Consider the following 27,686-nt stretch of genomic DNA (forward strand, 5'->3'; position numbering starts at 1 on the left):
AAAGAAGTTTATTAAATTTTAAAGATATTTGTTTAGATGGATATCATATTAAGACACTTAATACCTCTATTATCTCAAGTAGAAAATGTGTGTTGAAAAAACAATTACTTACTCTGGTCTTAGAATTAAACTATACAAATATTAAAATAATTGAAACTCATAGTAAACCAGAAGTTTACTAATGATTTTAATATTTGGCATGACCGGTTGGACCATTCCAGATCAATAATGATGCAAAAAAAATTGATTGAAAATTTATATGATCATTTATTGAAAAACAAGAAGATTTTTTAATGTAATAAATTTTATGTGCTGCTTGCTCTAAAAGTAAATAAATTATAAGGTTATTACCAGCTAAAGTTGGGATTTAATTCGCTATGTATTTGAATAATATTCAAAGTTATATATGGATTCATACATCCATCATATGAACCATTTAGATATTTTACAGTTTTAATCAATGCATCGACTAGATGGTCATATGTGTGCTTATTATCAGCTTGCAATTTGGCATCTGCAATCATTTGTTTGCAAGCACATTTTCCTAATTAAATAGTCAAGATTATTTGTCTCGATAATGCTAGTGGATTTACATCTCAAGCTTTTAATATTGCATATTAGTTGGAATAACTATTGAATAGCTTGTTGCTTATGTTTATACATAAAATGGTCTAGCAGAATTATTTATTAAACACTTCCAACTGATTGCAAAGCCATTAGTTATGAAATTCAAACTCCCAATGTCTACTTAGGGGGGTATGCTATTTCAGATGTAGCAGCATTTGTATGCATCGAGCTAAATAAATTATTATAAATTCTCGCTATACAATTAGTTTATGGTTAGAAACTAAATATTTTCCATCTAAAAAAATTTTTTTGGATGTGCTGTATATGTTTTAATTGCTCCATCACAACGCACAAAGATGGGTCTTCAAAGGAGATTATGAATATATGTTGGATACGAATCTCCATTTGTAATTAAATATCTAAAATTATCAATAAGAGATTTATTCATGATAAAGTTTATCAATTGTCATATTGATGAAACAATTTTTTCAACATTAGAGGGAGAAAAAATAAGCAGCTGCATAAAAAAAATTTTTAGAATAAATTATCATTATCTAGTTTTGATCCTCGCAAAAATCAATATGAACTTGAAGTTCAAAAGATTATTATTTTACAAAATATAGTAAATCAGTTGCCAGACGTATTTACTGACATAAAAGAATAACTAAATCTTATATACTAGTTGCAAATGCTCCTATTAGCATTGACGTCCCTGTAGGACAAGGCACACTAGAAGCATGGAGACCAATCGATTCCAAACATAAAATCTCCAAAAAAAAAGAGTAAATATTTAAGATGGTTAAAAAGAGGAAGTAAAAACTCTAGAAAAAACCTTTGACATAATTGAGAAACATTCCAGAAGAAATTTAGGTACTTGAAATCATTGAAAGTGAAAAGATTTCAATCAATTATGTCATGACAGGAAAAGATGAAACCGATAAATAAACATTGACGATATTTTGTATATAATATAGAGCTCAATATTTTGAAAGAAAAACAAAGATCTTGAACTTTTATTTATTGAAGAATGTAGACAAAGAAATGATTGGTCAATGTGGAAAGACATAATTAAGGTGAAATTGAATTTAATTGTAAAACGTAAAGTTTTTAGACTTGTAGTCCGTACATCAAATGATGAAAAATTAATAACATATAAATGGATATTTGAGCGAATATGAAACAAGAAAAATGAGATTATAAGATATAAAGCATGACTTGTTGCACAAAATTTTCTCTAAAAATCTAGTATTGAAGCTGAAGAGATATTCTCTGTGGTGGATGCAATTACAATCCTATATTAACTAATCTGGTAATATATGAGAAGATTGAAATGCGTTTAATGAATATAGCTACAGCCTATTTATATGGTTCATTTAATATCGATATCTATATGAAAATCCTTGAAGGATTTAAGTTGCTTGAAATACAAAATTTGAATTTTTGATAAATTTATTTGATCAAATTAAATAAATATATATGGATTAAAACAATCCAGACACATGTGGTATAATCACCTTAGTGTGTATTTGTGGAAAGGATGCTATAGAAATAATCTTATATACCCATGAATGTTATAAAAGGGTTTAGATATGAATTTATTATTGTCTATGTTGATGGCTTGAATATTATTGAAATTCTTAAAGAGTTATCAAAAGCCGTGGATTACTTAAAGAGAGAATTTAAGATGAAAGACCTTGAAAAAATAAAGTTTTGTTTGGATCTTCAAATTGAATACTTGACAAATGAAATTTTTGTCCATCAATCAAATTATATAGTAAAAGTGCTAAAACAATTTTATATGGACAAAGCATATCCATTGAGTTCACCAATGGCTGTAAGGTCACTAAATGTAAAAAAAAAACCCTTTTTTCAACCTTGTGAGGATGATGAACAACTTTTTGATCCTGAAGTACCATATCTTACTGCAATTTGAGTATTAATGTATCTTGCTAGCAATATAAGACTTGATATGTAATTTTTGTGAATTTATTAGCAAGATATAGTTCTTCTCCAACTCAAAGACATTGAAATTGAATTAAACATATGCTTCGATATCTTCAAGGAACAATGGATATAGGCTTTCAAATGCATCAAAATCGAATTCAATTACTTATGCAGATGCAAAATATTCATTTGATCCACACAAAGCTCGATCCTAGACAGATTACTTGTTCACATATGAAGAAATTTTAGCAACTCGTGAGCAAATTGTGAATGTGTCTAGTTAAAATCTGTAACTCGATATATTCGAGAAATGTGTGGCTTGTCAACTAAGAAGGAAATTCCAACAACGTTATATGAGGATAATATTACTTGCATAGCACAACTAAAAGAAGGATATATTAAAAGCAATCGAACAAAACACATCATTCGTCAAAATCCTTCTTCACTCATGGTTTCCAAGAAAATGGTAAAATAAGTGTTCAACAAATTCAGCTAAGTGACAAGCTAGCAGATTTGTTCAATAAAGCCCTTTTTATTATAATATTTGAAAAGTTAGAATGCATCATTTTAAAGATCTCTATAATGCAGTCATCAAGAGAATAAAATACGCATTGTACTCTTTTCTTTCGTCAAGGTTTTTCCCATTGGGTTTTTCTTGATAAGGTTTTTGATGAGATAGTATTTTATAAGCGTATTCTTGAAAAGAATTATGTATTCTTTTTCTTTCACTTGGATTCTTTTCTTATAAAGTTTTTTCCTTATAAGGTTTTAATGAGGCATATTCTTAATAAAATGGATATTCAAGGGAGAGTATTATGAATATTTTATGAATATCCATTCATATTATCTATATCTAGATTTGATGTAAATCATATTAGATTAAGATATAATCTATCTAATCTCTATGTGTTATCTTCATCTTGTAAAGAGATTACTTGTCTATAAATAGGCTCTCTTAGTTCATTTATATACACACTTTAATAAAATTTCTTCTTTCTCTTTAAATACTTTTTTCTTTAAGTATTTTTTTAAATTATCTTTATTTGTTCTTATAAAGTTATTTTTATAACAAGAACAAATTTGATAATTTCATAAGAAGTAGACGAGGCAACCAACAAGAAATTAAAAACATTGCTTGCGGTTACCGACCCGATATCCAAACCCGGTGTTTGGTTTCAATTTGTTTGCTATCGGCTTCTTGCTTAAAACCCTAAGCCATTGATAAACAAAAGGAATCTAAATACAAAGAGAGGAAAAAAAAAAAACACGTTTCAAATGGCAATGAGATCAGCACTGAGTCGATTCAACAGTGCGACACGGTATCGATCAATGGAATCAACTCGTGGTGCGATTCGGTACTTGAGCGATGATAAGGGTCGGATCCTGAGCGAGGAGGAACGAGCTAAGGAGAACGTTTACATCCAGGTTTCATTTTTATTTATGCCCGGTTCTGTTTGATTCCTGGTAAAGCTAGCATAGGAAAATGAAAGAAATTGATACAGGAAGTGATCAGAGTTGGAATTGAGTCGATCCTGTAACTAAATATCGGATTCTTTCCCAAAGGTTTTCTTCCTTCTTTAAAACCCGTATATTGCCAACATGACTCTTGGTTTGTTAATACTGAAATCTTCAGTACTGGCTCTGTACATATTTCACTAGACAGTTTAAGATCAAACTGTTTTCATGGCCTCCCTTTCTACGGTGCTATTTTTGTTTGCTATCAAAATATCAGTCCTAAAACAATACTGTTGCTTTATATGTATGATAATATGTTCCTTTTACTTGTTCTTTTGGTTCTGGAGTTCCCCTTTTCTTCATTGGTAGGTGAAATGATGTAAAACGACATATCAGGGAGGTAAGTTTCAGCCTTAGGCTATTCGGGATCATTTATTGATTGATCGAGATAGAAAATGTTGATTCAGAGTTCAGTATTCATAAGCTAAAGGAAACGAGTCATTTGAATCTATAATTCGCTATGTTTTGAATCGTACAAACTATCAATTTTAAGCACAATACTTCATTTGTAGATAATTTTATTCTTGCATTCACTCTCGAATTGAAAGAACTCCATTTGCATTTCATTTCAAACACACCATAAGACAGCATGGTTTATGAGGTTCTTTTCTTTCTCTTTTTCCCTAAAGCCAAATAAGTATTATGGAGGTTCGTATTTTCCTATGGTGACTTTTTTTTTTCTGTTAGTTTCGGAGACTAAAATAGCTGCTTAGGTTTTTATGTTCCTTTTATGACTTAGTCTGTGTGATTAGCATGTTTATTTCCGTGCATAGTTTTCAGTTTATGTTCCGTAAGTTCTGTTTATTGATTTTGACTTTTTGTATCAAGAAAATGGAGAGGGAGAGGCTGGAGAAAAAGAAGAAGGCTGAGAAGGAGAAGGCAGAGAAAGAGAAAGAGGGTTCTCAGAAGGTATGACTGAGTAAGGTTCCTTGTTTTTATGTGTTTTAACTTAAATGATTGTTTAATTTCAATATGGAATTCATCGGATGATGATTTCATTCTTTCAACCCTAAAAGTTTCAAAAGAAAAAGAAAAGAGAAAAGGAGTGAGAAGAGAGTTGATGATGTAGAAATCAGTAGTTTCTAACGACTAGCGGCTAAAGGATAAATTGTGTAGGAAATTTTATATTATTTTTTAGGGTTATAACTATTAATCCATTGTTTACAAGTTCAACGTTGATTATTAGGCCCATGAATCAAGTCCAAATTACTAGGGCTAAGTTTACAAGTAATATGCAAAACATTACATGATAATACACATATTTTAGTATCTCCCTTACCTCAAGATTTGAATCTAAATATTTAGAGGTTTGAGAACTAAATAACAAAAATGAGTAGCTGCATGAAATTTTGAAAATAGATATCTTAGTTCTAATTTGAAAGTCATATGTGATAACATGATAGTGCCACGACGTTGCTTGTTTTTTATGAAGTGATAATCTACTATTTCATTGTGTTTGGTCTGTGCATGGAAGATGTTGTATGAGCAGCTTACAATTCACTCTTATTTTTACAAAAGATAGAAAATGATTAGGTGTGTTAACACCCAATTATATCCTTGAGTAATCAACACGACACATGATTTCTATAGTGATTAGGTGAATGCAAAGATTTTCTTACTGATGCACCTTGCACCAATTTGGATTATGCCATATAATTCTGTTTTTGTTCCCTTTTTTTTTTTCTTGTCTCATTTTTTCTTTTGCAGTTTCAATTGCCAACATGTTTCCTTTTTATTGCAGGCCACTGAAGAGGCTCACAAGGGTTGACTGGATAATCTGTAGTACATTATGACCTCTTTGCTTTGAAAGTGATAATGACGAGTAATGCAAATAAATGTTGTGACGCTTGACTCTTGATGAGATTGCTTCTTGTACAGGGTGTGACTCTTTCTGATATCTAATCTCCAAGCTAGTAGCAGATAATCTTATTTTATGTGGTTGTTAATCAGTCGAGATGCCTTTTTATTTACTTGAAATAAAATTGGTTTGTCACTCATGCTGCTGCTGGTGGATTTGTTGTAATCTTCTTTTTGCCTCACGTGTTGATAATTACGATGAAAATGCTGCTAATAGTTTGAATATAGCAGTTCATGTTTTCGGTAATTGGCATTTTATTTTATCTTCTTATTACATTTTAAAATTAAAATGGGGGGAAGAACAGAAAGTTTTCTCCTACTTTAGCTCTAAGGTTTTGCATGTTCACAACTTTAGTAAATGGAAACTCTTATTGAAACTGCTTTTGGCTTTGAATTTGATATGCACCAAATATAGCTAGAATGCCCTTTGGATGTGGATATGAAGCAGGTTTTTTTTTTTTTTTAAATTGGGAGAAAAAAGATTCAAATCTTAGTCTTCAAATAGGAAATCATGCATCAATCAATGAATCAATTGCTCGAGTGCGTGGAAGCGGTTGCCCTCGATACATTGTTTGAAAGTTGAGAGGGTAATAATGGTTGGAGGGAAATGCACGGTTCTCATTAGAAACTAGAAACCCAAATGGGGTAACCTTATGCAGATTTATAAGTTGAATTTGTAAGTAGGTCTCTATGTTAAAATACTTATTTGTATAAAACTTGTAAATGGTACTTACATTTTGTTGTATGAACATTAAAACTTGTAATTACAGTAGTGTTTTATGTATGTTATATATACATCAAACTATGTACCTTCACTTAATTGTAAAGAGTTAATAAATATTCGTACATCATACTGATTCATGTACATCACTACACTAAAATTAGTAACTCCACTTAATTGTACAACGTTTGTTAATGGTATGTACATCGTTGCATAGAATTTGAAATTTCACTTAATTGTATAAGGCTTGTGAATAGCTTTGACATTCTATTTTCAAGGGTACATGCATTATATTGCATTTAGACATAAAATTTATAAAAACTCTCAACTATTTAAGAAAATTTAAATAAATTTTTATTTTTTATTACATTTAATCAAGTTTTATATTTTTATTTTAGATCAAATAAGTTTTTGAAAATAACGGTTGATTAACTATTATTAATGAAAACATCACTTATCTTACTTATATAACGTGATGCTGATGTAATATATTGATATGTTATGAACATGTAATATTTTTACTTTTCATATTAATATGATGACAGTGTCACGTAAAAATTAAATAACAAGTATCGTTTTAATTAAGGATAATTATTCAATAGTTAGATATATTTGATAAAAAAAAGGTATAGAAGTTTAATTGAAAGTAATATAAGAATTAAAACTCATTTAGATATTCTTAAATAATTCAAGAATTTTTAAAAGAATTATACTTTTTTCTCTTATATATATATATAAATATGAGAAAATGTACCTTGTCTTAATTATAAATAGATAATTAAGAAGTTTTTGTATATTATATTTCAATTGATGTTTGCGTTATTCTAATTGTGGAGACATGGGTTACCATTGGTATAGGAAATAGAAGCGAGAAGGTGGGTTGGGTTGGGGGCGGTTGGTATCACCCATTTCTACATTTCTGTGAAAATGCTATCAACAATTCAACCCTCCCGTTGTCTGTCTCGCTTTCCAGCCCATTTACGTACCAGCGGCCGCACCAAAGCTCGCTCTCTGCACGTCTTCTCTTCCGCTCAACCCGTCACCACAGTCCCACACCAATCACAAATCCTGTCCATCCGCGACTCCCTCGTCTCCCGCCACCTCAGCGCAGTCCAAGTGGCCGACTCCTACCTGGGCCGCTTGAAACAGACGGAGCCCCAAATTGGGTCTTTCCTCCACCTATCCGAGCCGGACAAGGTGCTGAAACAGGCGCAGGAGATTGATGACAAGATAAAGAGGAATGAGGAAGTGGGTCCCCTTGCTGGGGTCCTTGTGGCTGTCAAGGACAACATTTGTACGGCGGATATGCCTTCCACCGGTGGCTCGCACATCCTGGACGGGTACCGTCCGCCGTTCGATGCCACAGCCGTCAAGAGGTTGAAGGACTTGGGAGCCATTGTGGTTGGCAAGACCAACTTGGACGAGTTTGGCATGGGGAGTAGTACTGAAGCTTCTGCTTTTAAGGTTTGGAATTTTCTGCTAGTTAAAATCCTACTGCTACCTCGAATCGATCGCTTTATTTACTTAGGTGATGGTCTTTCATTAGGTGACAGCAAACCCGTGGGATCTCTCTCGGGTGCCAGGAGGATCATCCGGAGGCTCAGCTGCAGCTGTTTCTGCCAGGCAATGCGTTGTATCACTTGGGAGTGATACCGGTGGAAGTGTGAGGCAGCCAGCGTCATTTTGCGGGGTAGTTGGTTTGAAGCCAACTTATGGCCGGGTCTCGAGATTTGGGCTTATGGCATATGCATCATCCCTTGATGTCATTGGATGTTTTGGTTCATCCGTTGCTGACACCGGGATTCTTCTTCATGCAATTTCTGGTCACGATGCACTTGATGCAACTAGCAGTAAACGGGTTAAGTACTCTTTGAATTTTAGACCTCACTGCTATGCCAAAGATATTTTCTTTGCATAGGTGCCAATGATTATCTCTCATGCTTCACTGCCAAACGATATGTTTTTTATTTTAACCATCTGTCAATTTTTTGAAGACTCTGAAAGTTACCTGTATGTATATAGTTATTCAGGAACTAACTTGTTATGCATACGTTATTCATTCGTGAAGCTGCTTAGGAGTTAGTCCAGTTCAGTATTACCATCTATGGTTTAAGCAATTTAAGCAATTGCATCCTGCTGTCAACTATAATGCGCCATTTTTCTGTATTTTCTGAAGCAAAAGTCCTTATGATGTATTTGAAAGGTTAATGTGATTAATTTTGGATGAGTTAAGGTTATTTATTTGCGTGATTGTCCTGTTTATCTTTTCTAATTATATTCTCTCTTAAACCCTAATCTAAGGGCTTAATTGTTCTCTTTACCTTCTTGCTTACTTTTCTTCCCAATTCTGTGTTCACATCCCATATTGTCTCTGGCCCTTATCTTTGAATCACGTGAATGATGGAACTATTGATTAGAATCTTAGACTTTGAATGGCGCTTCTGCTACTTTATAGCTATCCTGTCTATTTTGAGTCAACCACATGTAAGCATTATTCCTTGTTGGTTTATTGTAAAATTTATGTCCTAATTGTGTAAGAGTTACTAATTTCAGGAGGTGCCTGATTTCACTTCTCAATTCCTTTCAGCAAGTTCTTTGAAATCCAGACCATTGGAGGGGCTAAGGGTTGGTCTTATCTGTGAAACTGTTGATGGTGGTGTTGATTCTGGAGTTAAATCTGCAATACAGGGTGCTGCAGCCCATCTGGAACAATTAGGAAGTATTGTGACAGAGGTCTAATTTAATACTGCCATGTCCCTTTTTGCGGAATCCCATGCATATCGATTTTATGTATTCATTTGATTTTTTTTTTTGTGATATTATTGCAGGTGTCATTGCCATCCTTCTCTCTTGGCTTACCAGCTTACTATATTCTTGCATCATCAGAATCATCTTCAAACTTATCACGTTATGATGGTGTCAGGTGAAATGCTAAGAACTATTCAATTTTCAAGCATATATGCAGATATACAAAAGCTAGTTTGCAATTAATAACTATTCCTTTTTACTATATTTCAACATGATTGCAAGAGTGAGGTTTGGGAAAATTCTTTCCTTTTGGCCAAAAAAAAAAGAGTGAGGTTCGGGAGGGGAGAGGGAGGAGTGAAGAGGGAGATTCCAGGAAGCAGCATGTAAATTTGAGAAGGAAGTCTGCAAAAATTATTTTTAAGCTCACCTGATAAAAGTTTCTTGTATTTCCTGTTTCCGTGTTTTACAACAAACCTAGGTATGGAAACCAAGCTTCTTGTGATGAGCTAAATGCACTTTATGAAGATTCCAGAGCTAAAGGATTCGGGTCAGAGGTCTGTCTCTGAATTAACTGTTAAGAAACTTGGCTTATTGTTATGTGAGAGTTGTAACAGTCAGGAATGTTGAAACAATTACATTTTCATTTTTGCAGGTTAAAATGAGAATATTAATGGGAACATATGCACTTTCAGCTGGCTACTATGATGCATATTACAAGCGTGCCCAGCAGGTATCATAGCTATTGTAGTAAATACTTCTTTATGTTGAATGTCTTATGGATCTTAACCTGATGAAGATGGATAACTAGCTGGGAATAGCCCTATATTTGCATTCTCATGGAATGCAATGTGTCACCTTAAAGTCAAAATATTCTGACCACCAAAATTCTTAGTACAGAACCATGAAACCTCTTTTTGATGTTTAAATTAATTTTTAGGATTAAGTAATTTTTTGCTCATGGCTATCAAAATAGCGATATTATAAATCTCAAAGTTAGTTAATAGTCTCTAACAATCTTTTGGTTTTTCATTGGTATTTCCAAGTAAATGATTTTGTGCTTTTGCAATTTATGTATGAGGGTTAATTACATATTTGATACTCAAACTATAGTCAAAACTCAAGTGTTTGATTTGGAAACTTAAGTCAAAATGTGCAATATGGTATACGAACTTTGCTTCCTTTCACCATTTGCACATTCAGCTAACCAAGTTTGAGAAAGTTGGTACCTTAAGTCTAAAAATGTACAATATGTGAACTTTGCTTTCATTTACCAGATTGCACATTCTGCTGATTGAGTTTGACAGTGTGATGTGTCCCCAATATCCAACCCCATGTGATGATGTGGCAATGCTACACACACTTTCTACCAATTAACAATTTCCAATCTGGTAAGCGGAATCAAAGTTTGAGAATTACATTGCACTTATTTAACTTTAAATACCAACATTTGGCTACAGTACAGGTATCAAATACGTAATTAACCCTATTTATAATTTTGAATAGTCATGTCTTTTAGTTTGTCTTTATAGTTGTTATATGCTGAAACTCATGATTCTTTCTGGAGCTTTTATGCTATTAAAGAAGACATTTATGATTATAATAGTGTTTTAGGTAAGGACCATAATTCAGAAAAGCTTCAAGACAGCATTGGGTGAAAATGACATCCTGATTTCACCTGCAGCTCCGTCTGCTGCTTATAAGATTGGTATGGCCTTGTTCATTTTCTTGTTTTCTTGTTTAATCTCTCTTTTGTTCCTTCTTTGTGCATGTGGGAGGGAGGGGAGTGGGGAATGTTATGACTCTTTATTTGTGGCCTTCATTTGCTGTAAACACTGAATTACTAAGTTGCTTGTGATGTTTGCAGGTGAGAAGAGAAATGATCCATTAGCGATGTATGCAGGAGATATTATGACTGTAAGCATGTTAATGCTGCTTATTATATTTATTTAAGTCTTTCCTTCACAGAGTAAGGCTTTGATTCCTATCATGAATTTTTGACTGGTTGAGAAGTAAGATCAGGAAAGAAAGAAAAGACTAATACGGAATATGGAGAGAATATTTAGATTAACATTTTGTTTGGACTGAGGGGAGAGGAGGGAAAGAGGGGAAAGTGGGAAACCCTCCCCTTGTTTGGGTAACTTTGAAATAGGAGGGGAAGGGAGGGATTATCACATCCCTCCATGTTCCCCCAAAACCTCCCCTTTTTCAATACCCCTAATAAGGGGTAATGCAGGGGAAAATAATATCCAAAACTTTCTTGGGATGTGAAAATGTCTGTAATGCCCTGGCCTTTTGCAATCAAATTTCAAGGAACCCATGCTTAAAGTCTTTCTAAACCAACAACTGCTGCTCATTGCGTTGAATTCACCTGCATCTTTCTTGCTTTTGTGTTCTGTCTCTTTTGGCTGCTCCAAGCAAGTATATTTGTTTTGTTTTTCTTTTAACCCTTACTTTGTATTTATTTATGGGGTTTCTATTCTTGCTTTTGACATCAAAAGCTTTTGAACTTTTTTCCACATAAAAGTGATGGTTTATACCAACTTTTGGACAAATTTAATTTTTTTTTTGAAAAAGCTCACTTTTGTGGAGTTATATGCATGGGAGGAAATTTCAAAAATTGAAGAGTAATCATAATTTTTATACCTACTTTTATTTGAATTAAACTTCTTTTTAATAAGAAAAGAAAAGAAAAAAAAATTATAACTACAAATTCAATTTTTATTTTCATAACAATTATATTGTTTTTTTACCAAGAAGGTATACAACTTGGAAAAGGTACATTGTAATGAATCATTTCCTTTGTTTCCCACTCTTTAACCAAACAAGGAGTTTTCGATTTTCCTTACTTTTCCTTTTCCTTGCTCATTTTTAGCTATCCAAACAAAGGAAACATGTATCCTTTCCTATCATTTTAAACAACCCTCCCTTTCCCGTCCTTTCCTTTACTAACTTATATCCAAACATAGTGTAAAGATATGGCTTTCCACATGTTAAGGTTACAGAGCTGATTTTATGTTGCTAACACTGATATTGAAATAGTGCTCGTGGCTTCAGTTATTGATTCCGTGTTATTTCTTTTTTTGCAAGTAATCTATTTCACTTCTTTAAAGATTAAATGAGAATAGAAATAGTATATCTAATGTTAGGATGCATGGACAATGAGAACTAAGGTTAGCCAATTTTCCTATTATCAGAAATTGTTGCATATATTTGCAGCCATCAACTGGTTAAAACCATAGTTTGTTATTGGCTTTTCTTGGTGGTTTACTTCATTAAAATGTAATCATGATACACTATCCTATAGCTTCATTTATGTGCTCATGGGTTAGACATATTAACGCTTATTTTTTCTAAGATGTTCCAAAATGATCCATTTCTGAACTTTACAGTAATTGGGGCCTTGAGCTAGACAAATTGGAAGAGAATGATTTGTCTAGCTGAGCTTGGTTGCTATGAGATTCTAAGGCTTGGTGCATTGTTTTGTTGACTTACATGGGAACTTAGAAAATGGCCTTTGTTAGTTAGGAGCCAAGAATCTTGGGGATGATTTAGACCATTAAACTGTCCTTTCTTTTAAGCATATTATGCAGTTAAGAATATCTTAACAGCTTGCAATGTTATCGTATGGTTTCTGTTCTGATGCCTGCATTTTATGTGCATCATGAGTTGTCATTGACAGGCTGCATTTTTTTAAATTTCTAATTATAAAAGAAATGTCAAGTATGAATTAAAAAATTCCACTTGTTTGCTGCATCCTTATTCTCTTTCTGCCCTTCTCTTATTTGGAGATTTAATACTCATTACAGGTCAATGTTAACTTGGCGGGCTTACCTGCATTAGTTTTGCCATGTGGATTTGTTGAAGGGGGTTTTGTGGGTCTGCCTGTTGGCCTTCAAATGATTGGTGCGGCATTTGATGAGGTATAGAGCTGCCCATTTTCGATTAACTTGTTATTTAGTTATAATTGGGAATTTTCTCCATATATTAGTTGAAAATAAAGAAGATTCAGGAAGGTTTCCTATCATTGCATTTGGTTAGAGGGAAGAAGGAAGGGGTGGAAGGAAAATGGTTTTCTACCTTTTCCTTCATTTTGAAAGTGGGAATAGGAAAATTTATCAAAAATGGGTATATTTGCACCTTCTTTTTCTGCAAAATCTAATTTTTCCATGACTGTTTCTTTATGATGTTAATCTCATCTCTTTCTTTCCTTGCTCTTTCCATTTCTTGTACCGAAAGTGATGAAGGAAAGACTAATGTCCGTCCTTTCCTTCCCTTTTCCCTTCCCTCCATTTCCCATCTACATAGGTGCTGCCAGTGTAAGAATGTGGGGAAAATAGGAACAAACAAAAGTAACCAATTGACTTAGCTGATAGTGTCTGTCAAGTTGGCGGCTTTTGATTTTCTTGAGCACCCCTGCTATTGGAATGACTCTTTCCACTGTATACTATATTTTGGAGACATCAAACGCATGATGACCATTAATCAAGGATGGTTAATTAGAGTTCTTGCAGTTATGGTGAGAAAATAATCATTCCAGGAAAAAGTGTCCCCATTTTGTTAGACGAGCAACATCGTATACACAGACAACCATGCAACTTATATGCTTGTTTCAACAGTTTTAAGAGTGTATCAATCATTATTTTTTTCTCCTCTTCTCTGCTATCATTAAAAAGTTGGAAGTCTCAATCTGCTGATATTCAAAGTTATCAGTTTCTTTTACTTTTTCTTTTTCTTTGTGGTCTTTTGTTTTTTGCAGGAAAAATTGCTCAAAGTGGGTCATATCTTTGAGCAGACTCTTCAAGGTTACAATTTTGTTCCTCCACTCATTCAAGATGGTGCTTTTGCCTAACCGTTGATGATCCGCACTTTTTCTGAGAACCCTGATGCTTAGGTGGCCTAGAATCCTATAACTGAAAACTGTGGCCGGTGGATCTGCAGGTTCAGTCAGGTTGTGGGTTCAACTCTGTTTGAGACATGGTTTATGGCATGCTGGAATGATTCAGCCATATTTATCCCCAGCAGCATGTAATTATTGGTTGCATTGATGCTAGTTATATGGAAGAAATAACAGTTTAATATTGAAATGCAATTTTGTTCTTCAAAAATATTTCAATGTAACAAGTATTTTGTATAGTATAAAATTTTGGGTACATATTCATGAAAGTTGGTATGGATGTTCATGGCCTGTACATTACAACTCATTTATTTCAGCTACAGGGTGACACAACTTGTGATATTTCATTGAATAATGGTCAAAATACCTAAGAAGCTCATATGAGAGGATATTTTTATCAATTTAGTCTTTTTACTTAAAATCGTAACATTTTAATTTTGTAATTTTGAAAATTATTTTAATTTAATACTTTTAATGTTTTTCGTCCAAATTGATTGTTATAGATGTGTGGCGTAAGACTTGTTTCAATTTAATCTCTTTAATGTGTGGCGTAAGATGTTGAAATGGCATATAAAGGGGTTTTTGGGTATTAATGTGGCACTGTCATGTCACACTTCAAGGTTGGGTCAATGACGTAGCAATGTTACATCACATCATGATGCTATAGTAATGCCATGTCACTTTATGGATATGGATTGCTAAGTGGCATGTCAATAGGCGGTCATGTGTCACATTAAGAAATTGTCATGTAACAATTTATTTTTTAAAAGAAGTACTTGTTAAGATTTAAACTCAAGATTTTTAACAAAAAAACTAATATTTTTACCATCACACCTAAATTCTTATATTTAATAATATCTTGTTTGAGTTTTTTTTCTTCTTTTTTTCTTTCTTTTTATAAAACTATGTCGTTTTAGAACCTTTTTCATTTTTTCATTTTTTTTTTATTTTTTTATAAAACTACGTTGTTTGAGAAGAAGGTTCTGAAAGGTTTTATGGATATGGTTTTTGAAAGTATAAGAAGGCTCTAATACGTCGTAGTTTTATGGAAATAAAAACAAAAATAAGAAAGAAAAAGAAAGAAGAAAAGAAATTCAAGTAAGATATTACTAAAAGTAAGAGTTTAGGTGTGATGGTAAAGACATTGTTTTATTTACTAAAGATTTGGGTTCAAATCTTAATAAGTGCTGCAGAGTTTAGGTGTGATGGTAAAGACATTGTTTTATTTGCTAAAGATTTGGGTTCAAATCTTAATAAGTGCTGCATGTCACCTGATAGCCTCTTAGCCTGATACATGGTAGCCTTTTGACATGTCATGTGGCAATTCATATCCATAGGGTAATGTGGTAGTGCCACGTCATCGACCCAACCTCGAAATGTGATGTGGTAGTGCCACGTCACCTTTGCCATGCTGATGTGGTAGTGTCACGTCAACAACGTTACGGTCAAGTTGGACAAAAACGTTAAAGGGATTAAATTGAAGTAGTTTTCAAAATTAAAAGATTAAAATATTATGATTTTAAGTAGATGGACTAAATTAAAAAAAATACGCTAAGGACTTTCCAAATATTTTAACCATTGAATAATCATTGCACACACGAAATGCTAAATTCTGAACCTATCTGTTTCATAAAATTTTATTTTACCCATAAGTATTTGTAAGCTTTTCACTTAAGTCCCTAGGAAAAGAAATGGATATAACTTTTAGAACTTTATTTTGTCAAGTAAATAAAGGTTACTTTAGGATTTAGAAAAATATGACTATCACCCAAGACACGTATCCCACTAAGTTCCCTTTGTTTAGAGTTAAAATTTATAAGATTGAAAGATGATTAGAGTCTATAAGATTCTTATAATAGTAATTTTGAAAAGTTTATCTAGATGCCAATCTAGAGATAATAGTGAAGGTAATGAAATTTGAAGGCCGAGTAGAATAGCAAGGTATGCAGAAACAACTAATGATCAAGAATGTAAAATAACAATTAGATAATTGGAATATCAAAACATATCAAATTACAAGATATATAAAATAGAAATGTTTTTTTCTAATTGAGAGAAAGGAAATTCAAACTTTGTTCTTTAGATAAGAGATCATATACCAACTAATGAATTATATGCTCAGATGCATATAAAATAAAAAGCTTTAAGCTAAAAAGGTATAAAATCTAGAAAAATTCTTAAACTATTTTAAAAAATTTAATTTATTAGGCTCAATTAAGTTTTGTATTTTTATTTTGAATCAAATAGGTCTTTGACTAATAATTAACTAATTATCGTTAATCAAAATACTACTTATTATTTTATATTATATATTGCTAATGTGATGTGTTGGCATATTATAATTTACTAACAATAGATTGATTCGGGAGGTGGAGTAACTTTCAGTGGTTGTTTTGTTAATTTAGCTAAACTTTTGTTTTCTTGATTATGTCTTTTCTCACGAGTTCCTATTTGATTGACTTCAGAATTTCTTTTTGGTAGGGTCAATTCTTGCTCTTTTGGTTGTCTTCGTCAGGTGTGGCTTCTTTATTCTTATGCTGGGTAGGTGTCTGCTTCATGCTTTTTTTGTTAGTCTATGTGGTTTCATCCATTGGTTGTGTGAGAGCTTTAATTTACTGAAACACTTTGTCTCTGTTATTTTGGATCTGGTGCGGGTGATAGATGTAATGTGTCCCAACTTGTAAATATTATTTTCCTGCAGCCAGGTCTTTGTTTTTACAATCGATTTTTGCATATGATCAAGGGAGGAACCTCTTTCTCCTAAGGCAACCCCCTTATTTTGTAATTTGTACAATTTCAATGAAATTCTTACCTTCCAAAAAAAAAAAACAAAATAACCTAGATATTATAGACTAACTAGATAATAGTATTATATTATAACTCTAATTAAATAATTTGTGTTATTATCTTAACGCACTCTCCTTAAACTCAAGATGTTATGGTAGATGTCAACTTGAGTTTAAAAACTTAACCAAACTAAGTCTTGAAATCAATTAGTGGTTGCATGACATAGTGACGTGGTGAACAAAATCGAAAAGATTCGACTGAAAGTAAATTTTAAGCTCATTGATCATGATAAACATATTTCTAAAATTATAAAAAAAGATCTTTTTAAGCTATTTCAATATTAAAGGAACTAATGCTGTCATTTTTTTTATTCCCATTGAATTGTTTTACAAAAATTACTGATTTTGTCCTTTCCTAAACTTAGAAAATTTTTGCTTTCAATGACGACAACTTATTAAGTTTGCAAGGTCATGGAGGATAGAAAACCTGAAAAAGACTAACCAATAAATGAAATCATGTATGATAGATGAATAAAACCTCACCAAGAAAATGATCATTATGCAATTGGGTCAAGTTACCAACTTACCCTTATGTAAAAATTGGAGTTATACAAAGACCCTCAATTTCCATGTATAGGTAAAACCATAAACTTACTTGGTGAGTTTAGGAGAATCTACAAATCTGAAAATGTGTAGCAAGATTTTTATTGAAACTTATGTTTTATAAAGGTTTTGAGTTAAATGGGAAAAATAAGGGAAGATATGATCAAAATGAATAAGTTTGGGCTAGAAAATTATCTTCTGCTGCAAAAGTATCGATACTTTAAGAATAGAATGCCTTAAGGAGCATTTTGTGTGAAAGGTATCGATACTTTAAGAGGAAATACCGATACTTATGGTTAGAATGACTTGGAAAAAGCATACCACATGGAAAGTCTTGATACTTGTCTAAAAGTATCGATGCTTGAGGTGAAAAGTAAAAGAATAAAATGCCTCTGGTTGAATGCCATTTTTACCTGTCTTTCTCACCTGAGCCATCTCTTCCTCACTTCTCCTAAATCTTTCTCAAAGTTGGTCCAAATCCAACCTAAATTCAAGTTTAAAACTGATTAAGCTAAGGTTTTCAACATTTCAAACGTTTTTACTGATTGCTTTTCAAACTTAACTTCTTTCATGAAGAGAATTTTTGGTTTTTCTCTTAAGTGTTAAGGTTCTCTACTTGAGCCTTTTGAGGAAAGCTCACTAAGGTAAGTACAAGCTAGAATTAAATACGATTAGGTTGAGAGGTTTGATTTCGAGGTAGATGATGAACAAAACCAAGTATGTGAAATGGGTAGGGGTTGTATGGAAGTTGGAAAATGTAGACCTAGTTCTAGAAAGAGGTTAATGAAGTATTGTTAGGAAATTATTGTGAGTTTTAAGTGTAAAAAGGAATGTTAGAATTTGATGATATGGTTTGTTTGTCTTAAATTCCATTGAAACTCCAAGGGTTGATAGCTAGAGGAGCTTAGCTTGGTGGCCTTGCATTAAGTTGGTGGCATATAAGGTGCGTGGACTTCCATTGAAAAATGTTGTACTATGAAAAGCATGAAAAATATGTGTTTGAAAAGAATGTGCCTAGGAAAATGTTTTTGTTATGGTTTGACTATTGAAGATAGGCACATGTGTATGAATGTATGTTTTTGTATAATAAACTTGCATCAATGATATACCATGTTATGTATCATTATGTTTTCAAAGGTAAAATACTTGATGTTTTATAAAGTTATATGATGTTGAACAATTTAAGTAATTGTAAAATGTTATGTGGTGATGGTAATGCAACTTTGTGAATTGTGGACTCCTTGATGGAGGGATTCAAATAATATGTATGTATTGAGCGGCATGGTAGCAAAGCTACTTGCCTTATGATATTAGATTATGAGAACTATGTAAATTATTTTATAATGGCTTACATGAGATAATTGTTTTTGGTAGAGTAGCTTACGTGAAGGACTTATCATAGCGACAACATCATTAGACATTGTGAACAATGAGTTCACCTTAACTAGCAAAAAAAAAATGGAAATGGTGCTAGCTTTATGGCTAGAGGATGGTAGAAGCGTTATATGAGGTCATTGGCCCATTGGACGATATCATGAGGGTTAGCTACCTAGAGGATAGTGGGGAGTGGAATACACTATCCATTGGCTTAAGGTCTATGGGACCAAGTTTGTACATAATGTTTTACTAGTAAGCTACACCTACCTACGTTTGATGAGTTATGTAATAAGGTTGAAATGATTTTGACTTAAATGACAAATTTAGTTTTTAAAGTATGTTTTTAAAGAGAATAATGTGAAATGTTTTGAAAGATGCTTTCTGGTTAAATGCATAAGGTTGGAGTTGAGAGCCTTGGAAAGATGTTTAAGTACTTTAAACTTGTAGATTTGAAAAAAAGTATCAATAACTTTGAATAAGCTATCAATAATTGCTCTTCAAGGTTGTTTTGAAAAATGCTTCTAGAATGAAAGTATCAATACATTTGGCAAAAGTATCGATACTTTTAAGACAAAATAAGTATAAGGATCATTTTGTTTTACATGTATCGATACCTATGGTTAAAGTATTGATACTTGTAGCCTTTTTCTCAAATATATGGACTTTCAACTGTTTTACCTATAGAAGCCCTACTACCTTAAATTGAAATATTAGTATGCACAGAAATGACTTGGGGAATTGTACATGCAATATTCATGGATTTGGTTTAAACCAAAATTGCATAGTTTCTAGGGAAATTGCATAGTTTTTTAAAAATTTCCTAATACAGTTGCTTGTTCCCTTCTTATGTCCCTCACTAAGTTTATGCTCATCATTTTCAAATTGCATGTCTTGGTTTTCAAATCTAAAGGTAGCTAGATTATAGTTGAGGAGTCCTACCCATATCCCTTAGTTGGTAGGAGTTAGCATCACATTTAGTAGCAGTTATCCCATACGTAAGGTCATTTTGTTGTACAGTCATAGGTCCATGCATGTGATAGGAATCTTGTATAAACACAAATGTGGTCACAACTTAGTAGTAAACTTTGTGAATATTATTTACATATATGTATAACATTGTTAGCCTTAAGTTATGTTATGTTTTGATTTAACAAAAATCACATGTTTTCTTATACTTAATATTAAGCATTAGAAATTGTCTGAAATACATTTTTAATCACCTAAGGTTACATATTTGTTTGAAAAGCCATGCTTTATTAGAAAATCCCTTATAAGCTTTCAAAAAATGCATATTCAATTAAGAATGCAAGAGCAAACATGCTTTGAATTGTTATTTGAATGTAAGAATAAGGAAAAGAGGAAATAATTAGAGAGAAACAAAAAAGCTAAGGAAACCTCAAGACATAAGCCAAAAGTCAATCCTAGAAAAGCTCGAGTCGATCCAAAGGTTGAAAGAGTGCAAACCTTGAATATCATAAAGCCATAGTCCACTATATTATAGAAAGCTCAAGAAAATCACGTTTCGAACAGACATAGTCGACCTTGACAAGTCAAAGGTAAGGAATATTCAAGATTACACAGCCATAGTCGACCTTGGACAAAGCATAGTCGATCTTGACAAGTCAAAAGAAAGAAAAAGTCAAGATTATACAGCCATAATCGACTATAGAGGAAGCATAGTCAACTATAGCAACTCATATTTGCAAGAAACAAACTTTCGGAAGATGGATAGATTAGAGAAAGATTATACTCGACTATGAAAACCCTAAATTGAGAAATTTGAAGAATATAGTCAACCCCAAGAGCGTTGTAGTCGACCCTTAAGCTTCAATAATGGTCAAACTTCTGTCTGACAACTCCAAACATTGCCCTAGTTATAAATAGACGCATTTGATCCATTTTGAAGTAAGAGAATACTTAAACCAAAGCTTTAAACCCAAAAGAGACTACGTAAAAGCTTATTTTTACTCTCTAGCATTTTTTTAGTCTTCCACTTAGCTTACAAAGTTAAATCCTTGTTTCATTCAAGTTGAAATTTCTTCTCTCACAACACCCAAGCTAAAATCTCTAGCATCCAGCCTTTATGAGGCAAATCTTTGCTATTACTCCTTTGTACACACATCTTGTAAAAGTTATAACTTAATATGGAAAAGCTATCTTGTATAGGTTATTGCTTCCCATTTAAAAAGCAATAATCCTTTTTGTGGATTTTGTGAGTTATCGCTTCATCTTGTGAAAAAGCAAGAATCTTTTTGTGAATTGTGTAAAGGTTATCATTTGATCCTATGAAAAAACCACTGTAAGGTTTATCATTTGATTCTATGAAAAAACAACAATTCTTTTGTGAATTGTGTAAGGGTTATCGCTTCCATTAAAAAACAAGAATCCTTACTAGTGAATTAAAATTCCTTAGTTACCAAGGGAGTGGATGTAGGTATTGAAAAAGTCGAACCACTATAAATTTCTTGTGTCTCTTGTTAATTTTTTGTATTATTAATTGTTTATATTTGCCTTAGGAATATAATTTTATATTAATTTATTATTTTACACTTAGATAAATATTTTTCCTTTTACTTAGCTAGAATTTAACTTAGAAAAAATATTTATTTTGACATATGGTTTTTGTGCTTAAGTGATTTATTGTTGAAAATTGTTTTTGATGCTAAAAGATATTTTGGGGTGAAAAAGTTTTGATCTTGATAAGTAGATTTTTTTAAAAAAATTTATAAACACCAATTCACTCTCTCTTAGTATATTTCACTTTGGGACTTTTACACTAATAAACATGATACTTTGGAGATATGATGTGAGTTAATGATGGTTACATGATTATGAATATAGAGTATATGGCGGTGAAGCAGGTTTTACACGTGTATGAGTGTGGGGCTTACGTGGGCTTAATAGGCTATGCCTATTGGGCCTTTATGCAGGTCATGACCCAAATGGGCCATGACAGTTTTATATGAGAAAATAATAACCTTATGGTGTTATATGAGAAAATGTCATATTACAAAGAATTTATTTATGTGGAGTTTACACATAAACCTATTTAAAATGATTAAAAAGTCTTTGTGAGATCTAGAGGTGTTTAAATTAAGTTAGACCCAATTGACACCTTTATAACTTAGAGCAGGATTATTCCATCAATTTATAGCATATTTATTATTAAAATATTAAAAATAATTTCTATATCAATATTTTAACATTAAAAAAATTAAATAAAATAAAAATAATATATTTATTTATTTATGTGGCAATATCTTAAGTCGAACCCGAGTGTCAAATATCCTGTTCAAAACTCGACTCAAAGATTACAAGCTTGGCGACCAACTCAATATAGGACAAGTTCTATCACCCACTTTTATTCTTGATTTAGGGTTTAGGGTTTAGGGTGAAACAAAATGTTCAAATTCAATATGGCAAAACAGACACGAGGCATGAGGCCGGCATTGAGCAACAGACATTTCAATCCTATATCATTGTCATTAATTAAAATACAAAGTACCACCCTAGGAAATCATGTCCATATTAAAATTATATTAACAGATTATTAAATCTCTCTCTCTTCCGCTATTAAGTACTTTGGAATTGCTAGCCCCCTGTCCCACAAGATATACAATTAAACCTCACATTTCTAAACTTTATCCTCCAGTCTCAAATATAACATTTCATAAGGCTTGTTAGAGCTTGAATTCGCGACATTTCTGTCCAAAATCCCCAAACCATTGAACAATCTCAATCTCTTCTCTTCCCTTGTTATGACAACTATGTCTAACTAGCGAGGTTGGGGTATAGAATGCTTAGTGAGAATGGTGGGCTAAAACCAAAGAAGGTAGCCTTTGTTGGCTCAGGTCCAATGCTTCTCACCTCTATTGTAATGGCTACTCATCACATGAAATCTACTCATTTCGCCAGCTAATTGCATCCGATGTCGAGTGAGTTTGACAAGAGGATGAAGTTTGTGACCAACGATGCAGTGGAGGTAAAGAGCAGCTTGGGGATATGCTTCGGTTGGGATGCGCAAAGAAGAGAAATTAAAGATTGTTGGGCACATAAGGAAATACGTCAAGGCAGCAGGATGCGACGTTTGTATGGAAATCACGTTCCTAAAACTAAACAAAGTTCCCAAAAGTCCCAAAACTGTTTGTTCTAAAAGTTATTCTATTGAATATTTAATATCAACTAAAACAAACGAATAAGCAATCCTCGTCTAGCTAAAGCTTATTGTGAAGTACCATATTGAGCAAATTAATTTCGTATGTAATATATATCTACATGTCCAAAAGTACCAAACTGCGTATCATTTACAATATTTATGAACAAACCTAACATTAAGATGAAGTTATGCCAGTTCTGAAGAACCACCTACTTACTAATTAACACAAATGATCGGCTGAATCACTCTCCGTCTTATAAGAGCCTTCTGGCTGCTGAGAGGAGTAAGTTGCCAAGATTCGTAGACTGCCCGGTGGTCCATGATCGCTTAACTGCAAACAGAGGAGGTACAAGTTAAGCAGACAAACGCAGCAGGTGGATTGAAATCAGAACAAGAGGATTAACAAAGCATTCATCACCTGGTTGTCATCCATCTCCGGAACGATATCATCACGCTAGAGGCTGTGATGGAACCTAATGTCAGTTTGTGATTTCGTTGTGCCATTGGAGACCAATTCTGTCTCGCCAATATTACTTGTTAGGCCTGTGGAACCTGGATATTGCACATTATTTGTAAAGTCCACAATAAACCCTCCATAATTTGGAACGCCACCTACGTGAAAGTTAATTAGTTAAGAAATAATTGAACAAGTGATGATGAAGAAGGCGTCGTTCCAAGCTACAAATTATCAAAACTAACGAAAGTAGTGAATATAGTTAAGTACCCGGAAAACGATTTGGGACAGAAGCAACAGCAAAAGAGGACTGGAAAGGAACATCTGTTTCAGGTGCCAAGAATGCATTTGAGGATGGATAAAATGGCGCACTGCTAGGACTACTAGCCTCGGAGCCCACATCATGAAAGTATGGTGGCCGAGATGTAATCCCTGGAAGAGGCTCGGATCCAAGATTATGAGGCTGAATATTCATTCCTAAGCAGTAATTATAATAATTAAAAGATTTGAAATCTGGGGTTTGAAAGTTTAGATCATCCAAACAACTATAAGGAACTGATTGATATGGTTTCTCTGGATCCACCAGCATGATGTCCTCCAAGGAGTTAAATGGATTAAAGCTTGGAACAGCTACAGGATCAGCATTAACATCGCCAGCTTTCCCATATCTGCGGTTGGTTCTCTTTGTGGATGAAAACCGGGTAACACTTTCTATATCAAAACTTTGTTGCTTCTTCAACGACATTCTATATTTCTGAGACACAAAAAGATGAGGATCATAAGGAGGAGCATGGACAAACTTGCTCGCTTTCTCGTTAGTATTACACAAACAAAATCTCACTGTTATCTTTTAGCCGCAATACAAATTAACATGCGTATAAGACTACATATATTCTTACCTGCAGATGACTAGCGACCTTTGCCCGGGTGAGTCCCGGTTCCTTCATTATTTCAAGTATCCTTTTTGGATGAACCATTGAACCTTATAATCACAAAGAAAGAAATAATCTCTGTTTTAGTAACAGCTAGGTCTAGGGTATATAGAATAGAATATATAGTCATTATATACAGATACACACCCTTACACATGCAGCAACTAATTTCTACTTACCCTTTGACAGTGTCTGAACAGCTCTTACAAACTTGGCATCAAGCTCCGGGGTCCATACCATCCTCTTTTTCCTCTGACAACTAGAAGAGGCATCATCTAATGGAGTGTTGTGTTTGTCATCTTCAACTGTAAAACTAGCATCGGAATGCTCCGAAGGCTTCACATTTTGGTGGTCCGATGATTCATGGGTGTCCGTAGATTGTTGAGAACCCCAGTCGGTGTTGTTAGGAGCAACGCAGTGCCAAATAGCATCCTTGATCTCCTGCACCCCAACGGGCTTTATGATGTAATCTACAGCACCATAATTTAGACCCTTGATTATGTTTTCTAGACTGCCATCTCCAGTCACCACTGCAATACATAATTCCAAAGCATGCATGATCAAAAGCTTTGAAGTGAATTATATATAATTATGGAATCTGCTTGCTTGATATAAATTAATATGCTTTGAAGGAAATTAATTAATTTTACTTACTTATCACAGGTATATACATCTCAAGTCCTATAATCTCCAGAAGCTTAAAACCCTTGATGTTAGCACTATCAACATCAACAAGCACAACATCAAATTCATTTTTGTTTGCTCCCAATATCTCTAGAGCTTCAGCAGCGGATGTTGTTGCTTTAACTGCATATCAAAAGGGCAGGTTTTGCAAAAATAGCATTTAATTAAGTTTGATCTCCTTCATTAGCAAAAGAAAATAAATTATATCAATTATCAATCAGAAAATAAAATAAAAAATAATAATAATCTGGGTATACATCGCAACTAAAAAAAATCGAGATAGCTAATATATCCTTTTGGACGTTTAATTTCTTGCTGGCAAAGGAATTACAATTAAACAAATAATTTTTTTTAAAAAATATATCCATAATTTTAAAGGAAAGACAATCTTCATTGATTGTGATAAAACTGCTTTCATTCTTTGAACTTGACCTAATCAATTACTTATAGGAAGTATTAAAAAACCTTTTGAAATTACAGCAAATTGAGTGCAATCAAATCAAACTACATTAGATTGTATCAACAACATCCCTCCGAAGCCAAATTAAATTCCAGATTTGTGAAAACCATAATTTTAACTAGACTTAAGCAAGTAACACCCCAGCAAGACTAATGCTTTAAAAGTCCAAATCTAAAAACATGAATAAACAGAAAACATAGAGAGAAACAGCATGCATATTGGATATACCTTTGTAGTTGCACTTATGGAGCACAACACTAAGATACTGAAGGCTGAAAATCTGAGCGTCGACGGCAAGAAGTCGTAACTTGTGGACAGCAGCATCATCATCAATTTCAACTGCTGAATTCTCAGGGCGTTTATTAAGAAAATTCTCTTCCATGATATAATTATACCGAGATATCTCAAGTTAACAAGTTTAATCTTATGAAAGGCTTTAAAGACTTTAAATGATGACAGCAGGGCTTCTAGCCTAGGGGATAATTGGAGATTACACCGTTTTAACTGGGAAGAGAAGCCAATTAAAGAAACTTTTGGAGATCCTTTGATTGAGGAGATGCCAAGAAATTTCTCACTTATGGAAAGTGGAAGATTTTACTTTCCAATTAAGGTTGCCTCTTCAAAGTTTGCCCTCCTTTATCACACTTAATTTTTTTTTTCCTTATATTTGTTTGCTATAGTGTAACTTGATCATAAAGCTGCACGTTAGGGGAACTGAATGGGTACCCAATCAAAAAAAGCCACACAATCCATCTTAGCTTAAACAATTTTCTATTTAAACTCAATCTCATAGTAAAAATATATAAATTAAGTAGAATGAAAACTTTTCGAGATTTTCATAAGAAAGATATATTTTTTTCCATATTTAAAGAACAAAAAGCAAAGGTTGATCTCCAATATCAAATTAATTGTAGAATATATAGTTTTCGGATATATATACTATAATGATCATGCTTAATTAATGCTAAATGACTTCATCACTTGTAATTAATGTAAAATAATGGGTATTTCTCCTCTAGCCAAATTAAAAAAAATATATGATAAAAGAAATAAAACAATGGATGGAACCGTGCATGAAAGAGACCCAAAGGTTGAAGAGCAGAGAAAGGAAAATAAACAAAACTAGGTCATTCTCAGCAGCAAAGAGGCTAATAGGATCCACTGTAAGCCACCACAGAGACAAGGCAAATAGCATCTGGGTGTCCTGAGCGATACCCATCCTCGATGTCCTATGTTTTGACGTTCAGCCTCTTTAACCTGATCACAGTAATGTGTTTCCTCTAGGCTCTATCTGGTAATTCCTTAACCATGAAAACTCATCCATCTCCCTTTCATCTCCAATGGCCTCCAAGCCTTCTTTCCCAGCATTTGAGATTGATTCTTCTGTACCAGATGATGCCATACATAGAATCAATAACACAATCTACGTAAACTTGGCACACTAACACATGATATTTGTCCTCCTTGATTCCCAACACTATCTCCTCTTCAACTCTTATGTATGAGCTGTCTCGAAAGACAACAGATTTATTAATTGTATCTTGTGCCAAACTATGAAATTCCACCCATGAATCGGTATGCCACTTAGTGAAATCCAACTCCTCCACTTTCGGGGATCATCGCCATTGCTCAATCTTCTCAAACCATGTTGACAATTCAACCCATTTGATCATTTTGCATTGTATTCATGACTAAAAACTCATTCTTCTATCCGCTTAATTTTAACTCTTGAATATTTTGTTAATTAAATTTGTCGAACTTTCATTATAATTATTTCAGTTTCTAGAACATATATAGGTTGATAAATAAGAACAATTACATTATTAAAAGTAAATGAGATTTAATATCTGAGTACAAATTAAAATAGCAGTTACAAAGTCCTTCTGCAAATTTGTAAACCAGACACAGAAGAAATTAAAAAAAAAAAGAAAACAAATACATCAAAGAGCAAACTCTTTTATAATCGGAGGAAAGCAATCCTCATGTTT

The 27,686-nt window shown here is 33.1% G+C and overlaps 2 protein-coding genes across 3 annotated transcripts; both read left to right on the forward strand.

Annotated features, from left to right (window-relative positions):
* The first annotated feature begins 3,502 nt into the window (after nucleotides 1–3,502).
* LOC110425803 (F1F0-ATPase inhibitor protein) lies at nucleotides 3,503–6,130 on the forward strand. Of its 2 annotated transcripts, none has more exons than XM_021440844.2 (3): nucleotides 3,503–3,936; nucleotides 4,855–4,945; nucleotides 5,768–6,130. In XM_021440844.2, the coding sequence occupies exons 1-2, from the start codon at nucleotides 3,787–3,789 to the stop codon at nucleotides 4,939–4,941; spliced, it is 237 nt and encodes a 78-aa protein (XP_021296519.1). In that variant the 5' UTR covers nucleotides 3,503–3,786; the 3' UTR covers nucleotides 4,942–4,945; nucleotides 5,768–6,130. The 2 variants fall into 2 exon arrangements, with proteins under 2 accessions (XP_021296519.1, XP_021296518.1); XM_021440843.2 differs by having other exon boundaries at nucleotides 3,515–3,936; nucleotides 4,855–4,935.
* A 1,299-nt stretch (nucleotides 6,131–7,429) lies between these two features.
* LOC110425858 (Amidase family protein) lies at nucleotides 7,430–14,515 on the forward strand. Its single transcript, XM_021440923.2, has 10 exons — nucleotides 7,430–8,068; nucleotides 8,151–8,462; nucleotides 9,158–9,337; nucleotides 9,433–9,527; nucleotides 9,831–9,906; nucleotides 10,005–10,082; nucleotides 10,964–11,057; nucleotides 11,217–11,266; nucleotides 13,159–13,272; nucleotides 14,109–14,515. Exons 1-10 carry the CDS (start codon nucleotides 7,532–7,534, stop codon nucleotides 14,199–14,201), a joined length of 1,629 nt encoding a protein of 542 aa, XP_021296598.1. The 5' UTR covers nucleotides 7,430–7,531; the 3' UTR covers nucleotides 14,202–14,515.
* The last annotated feature ends 13,171 nt before the right edge of the window (nucleotides 14,516–27,686 follow it).

This window comes from Theobroma umbraticum, unplaced genomic scaffold (genome assembly GCF_002168275.2).
Source record: "Theobroma umbraticum cultivar Fairchild unplaced genomic scaffold, ASM216827v3 scaffold_12.1, whole genome shotgun sequence".
NCBI classification, from domain to species: domain Eukaryota; kingdom Viridiplantae; phylum Streptophyta; class Magnoliopsida; order Malvales; family Malvaceae; genus Theobroma; species Theobroma umbraticum.

Excerpts from the sequence above, each read along its gene's own strand:
- LOC110425803 (XM_021440843.2), top strand. The coding sequence starts at position 3,787 with ATGGCAATGAGATCAGCACTGAGTCGATTCAACAGTGCGACACGGTAT. Across the intron at positions 3,937-4,854 it reads AGGAGAACGTTTACATCCAG|AAAATGGAGAGGGAGAGGCT; the intron begins GTTTCATTTTTA and ends TTTTGTATCAAG. Across the intron at positions 4,936-5,767 it reads AGAAAGAGGGTTCTCAGAAG|GCCACTGAAGAGGCTCACAA; the intron begins GTATGACTGAGT and ends TTTTTATTGCAG.
- LOC110425858 (XM_021440923.2), top strand. The coding sequence starts at position 7,532 with ATGCTATCAACAATTCAACCCTCCCGTTGTCTGTCTCGCTTTCCAGCC. Across the intron at positions 9,907-10,004 it reads CTAAAGGATTCGGGTCAGAG|GTTAAAATGAGAATATTAAT; the intron begins GTCTGTCTCTGA and ends TCATTTTTGCAG. Across the intron at positions 11,058-11,216 it reads GTCTGCTGCTTATAAGATTG|GTGAGAAGAGAAATGATCCA; the intron begins GTATGGCCTTGT and ends TGATGTTTGCAG.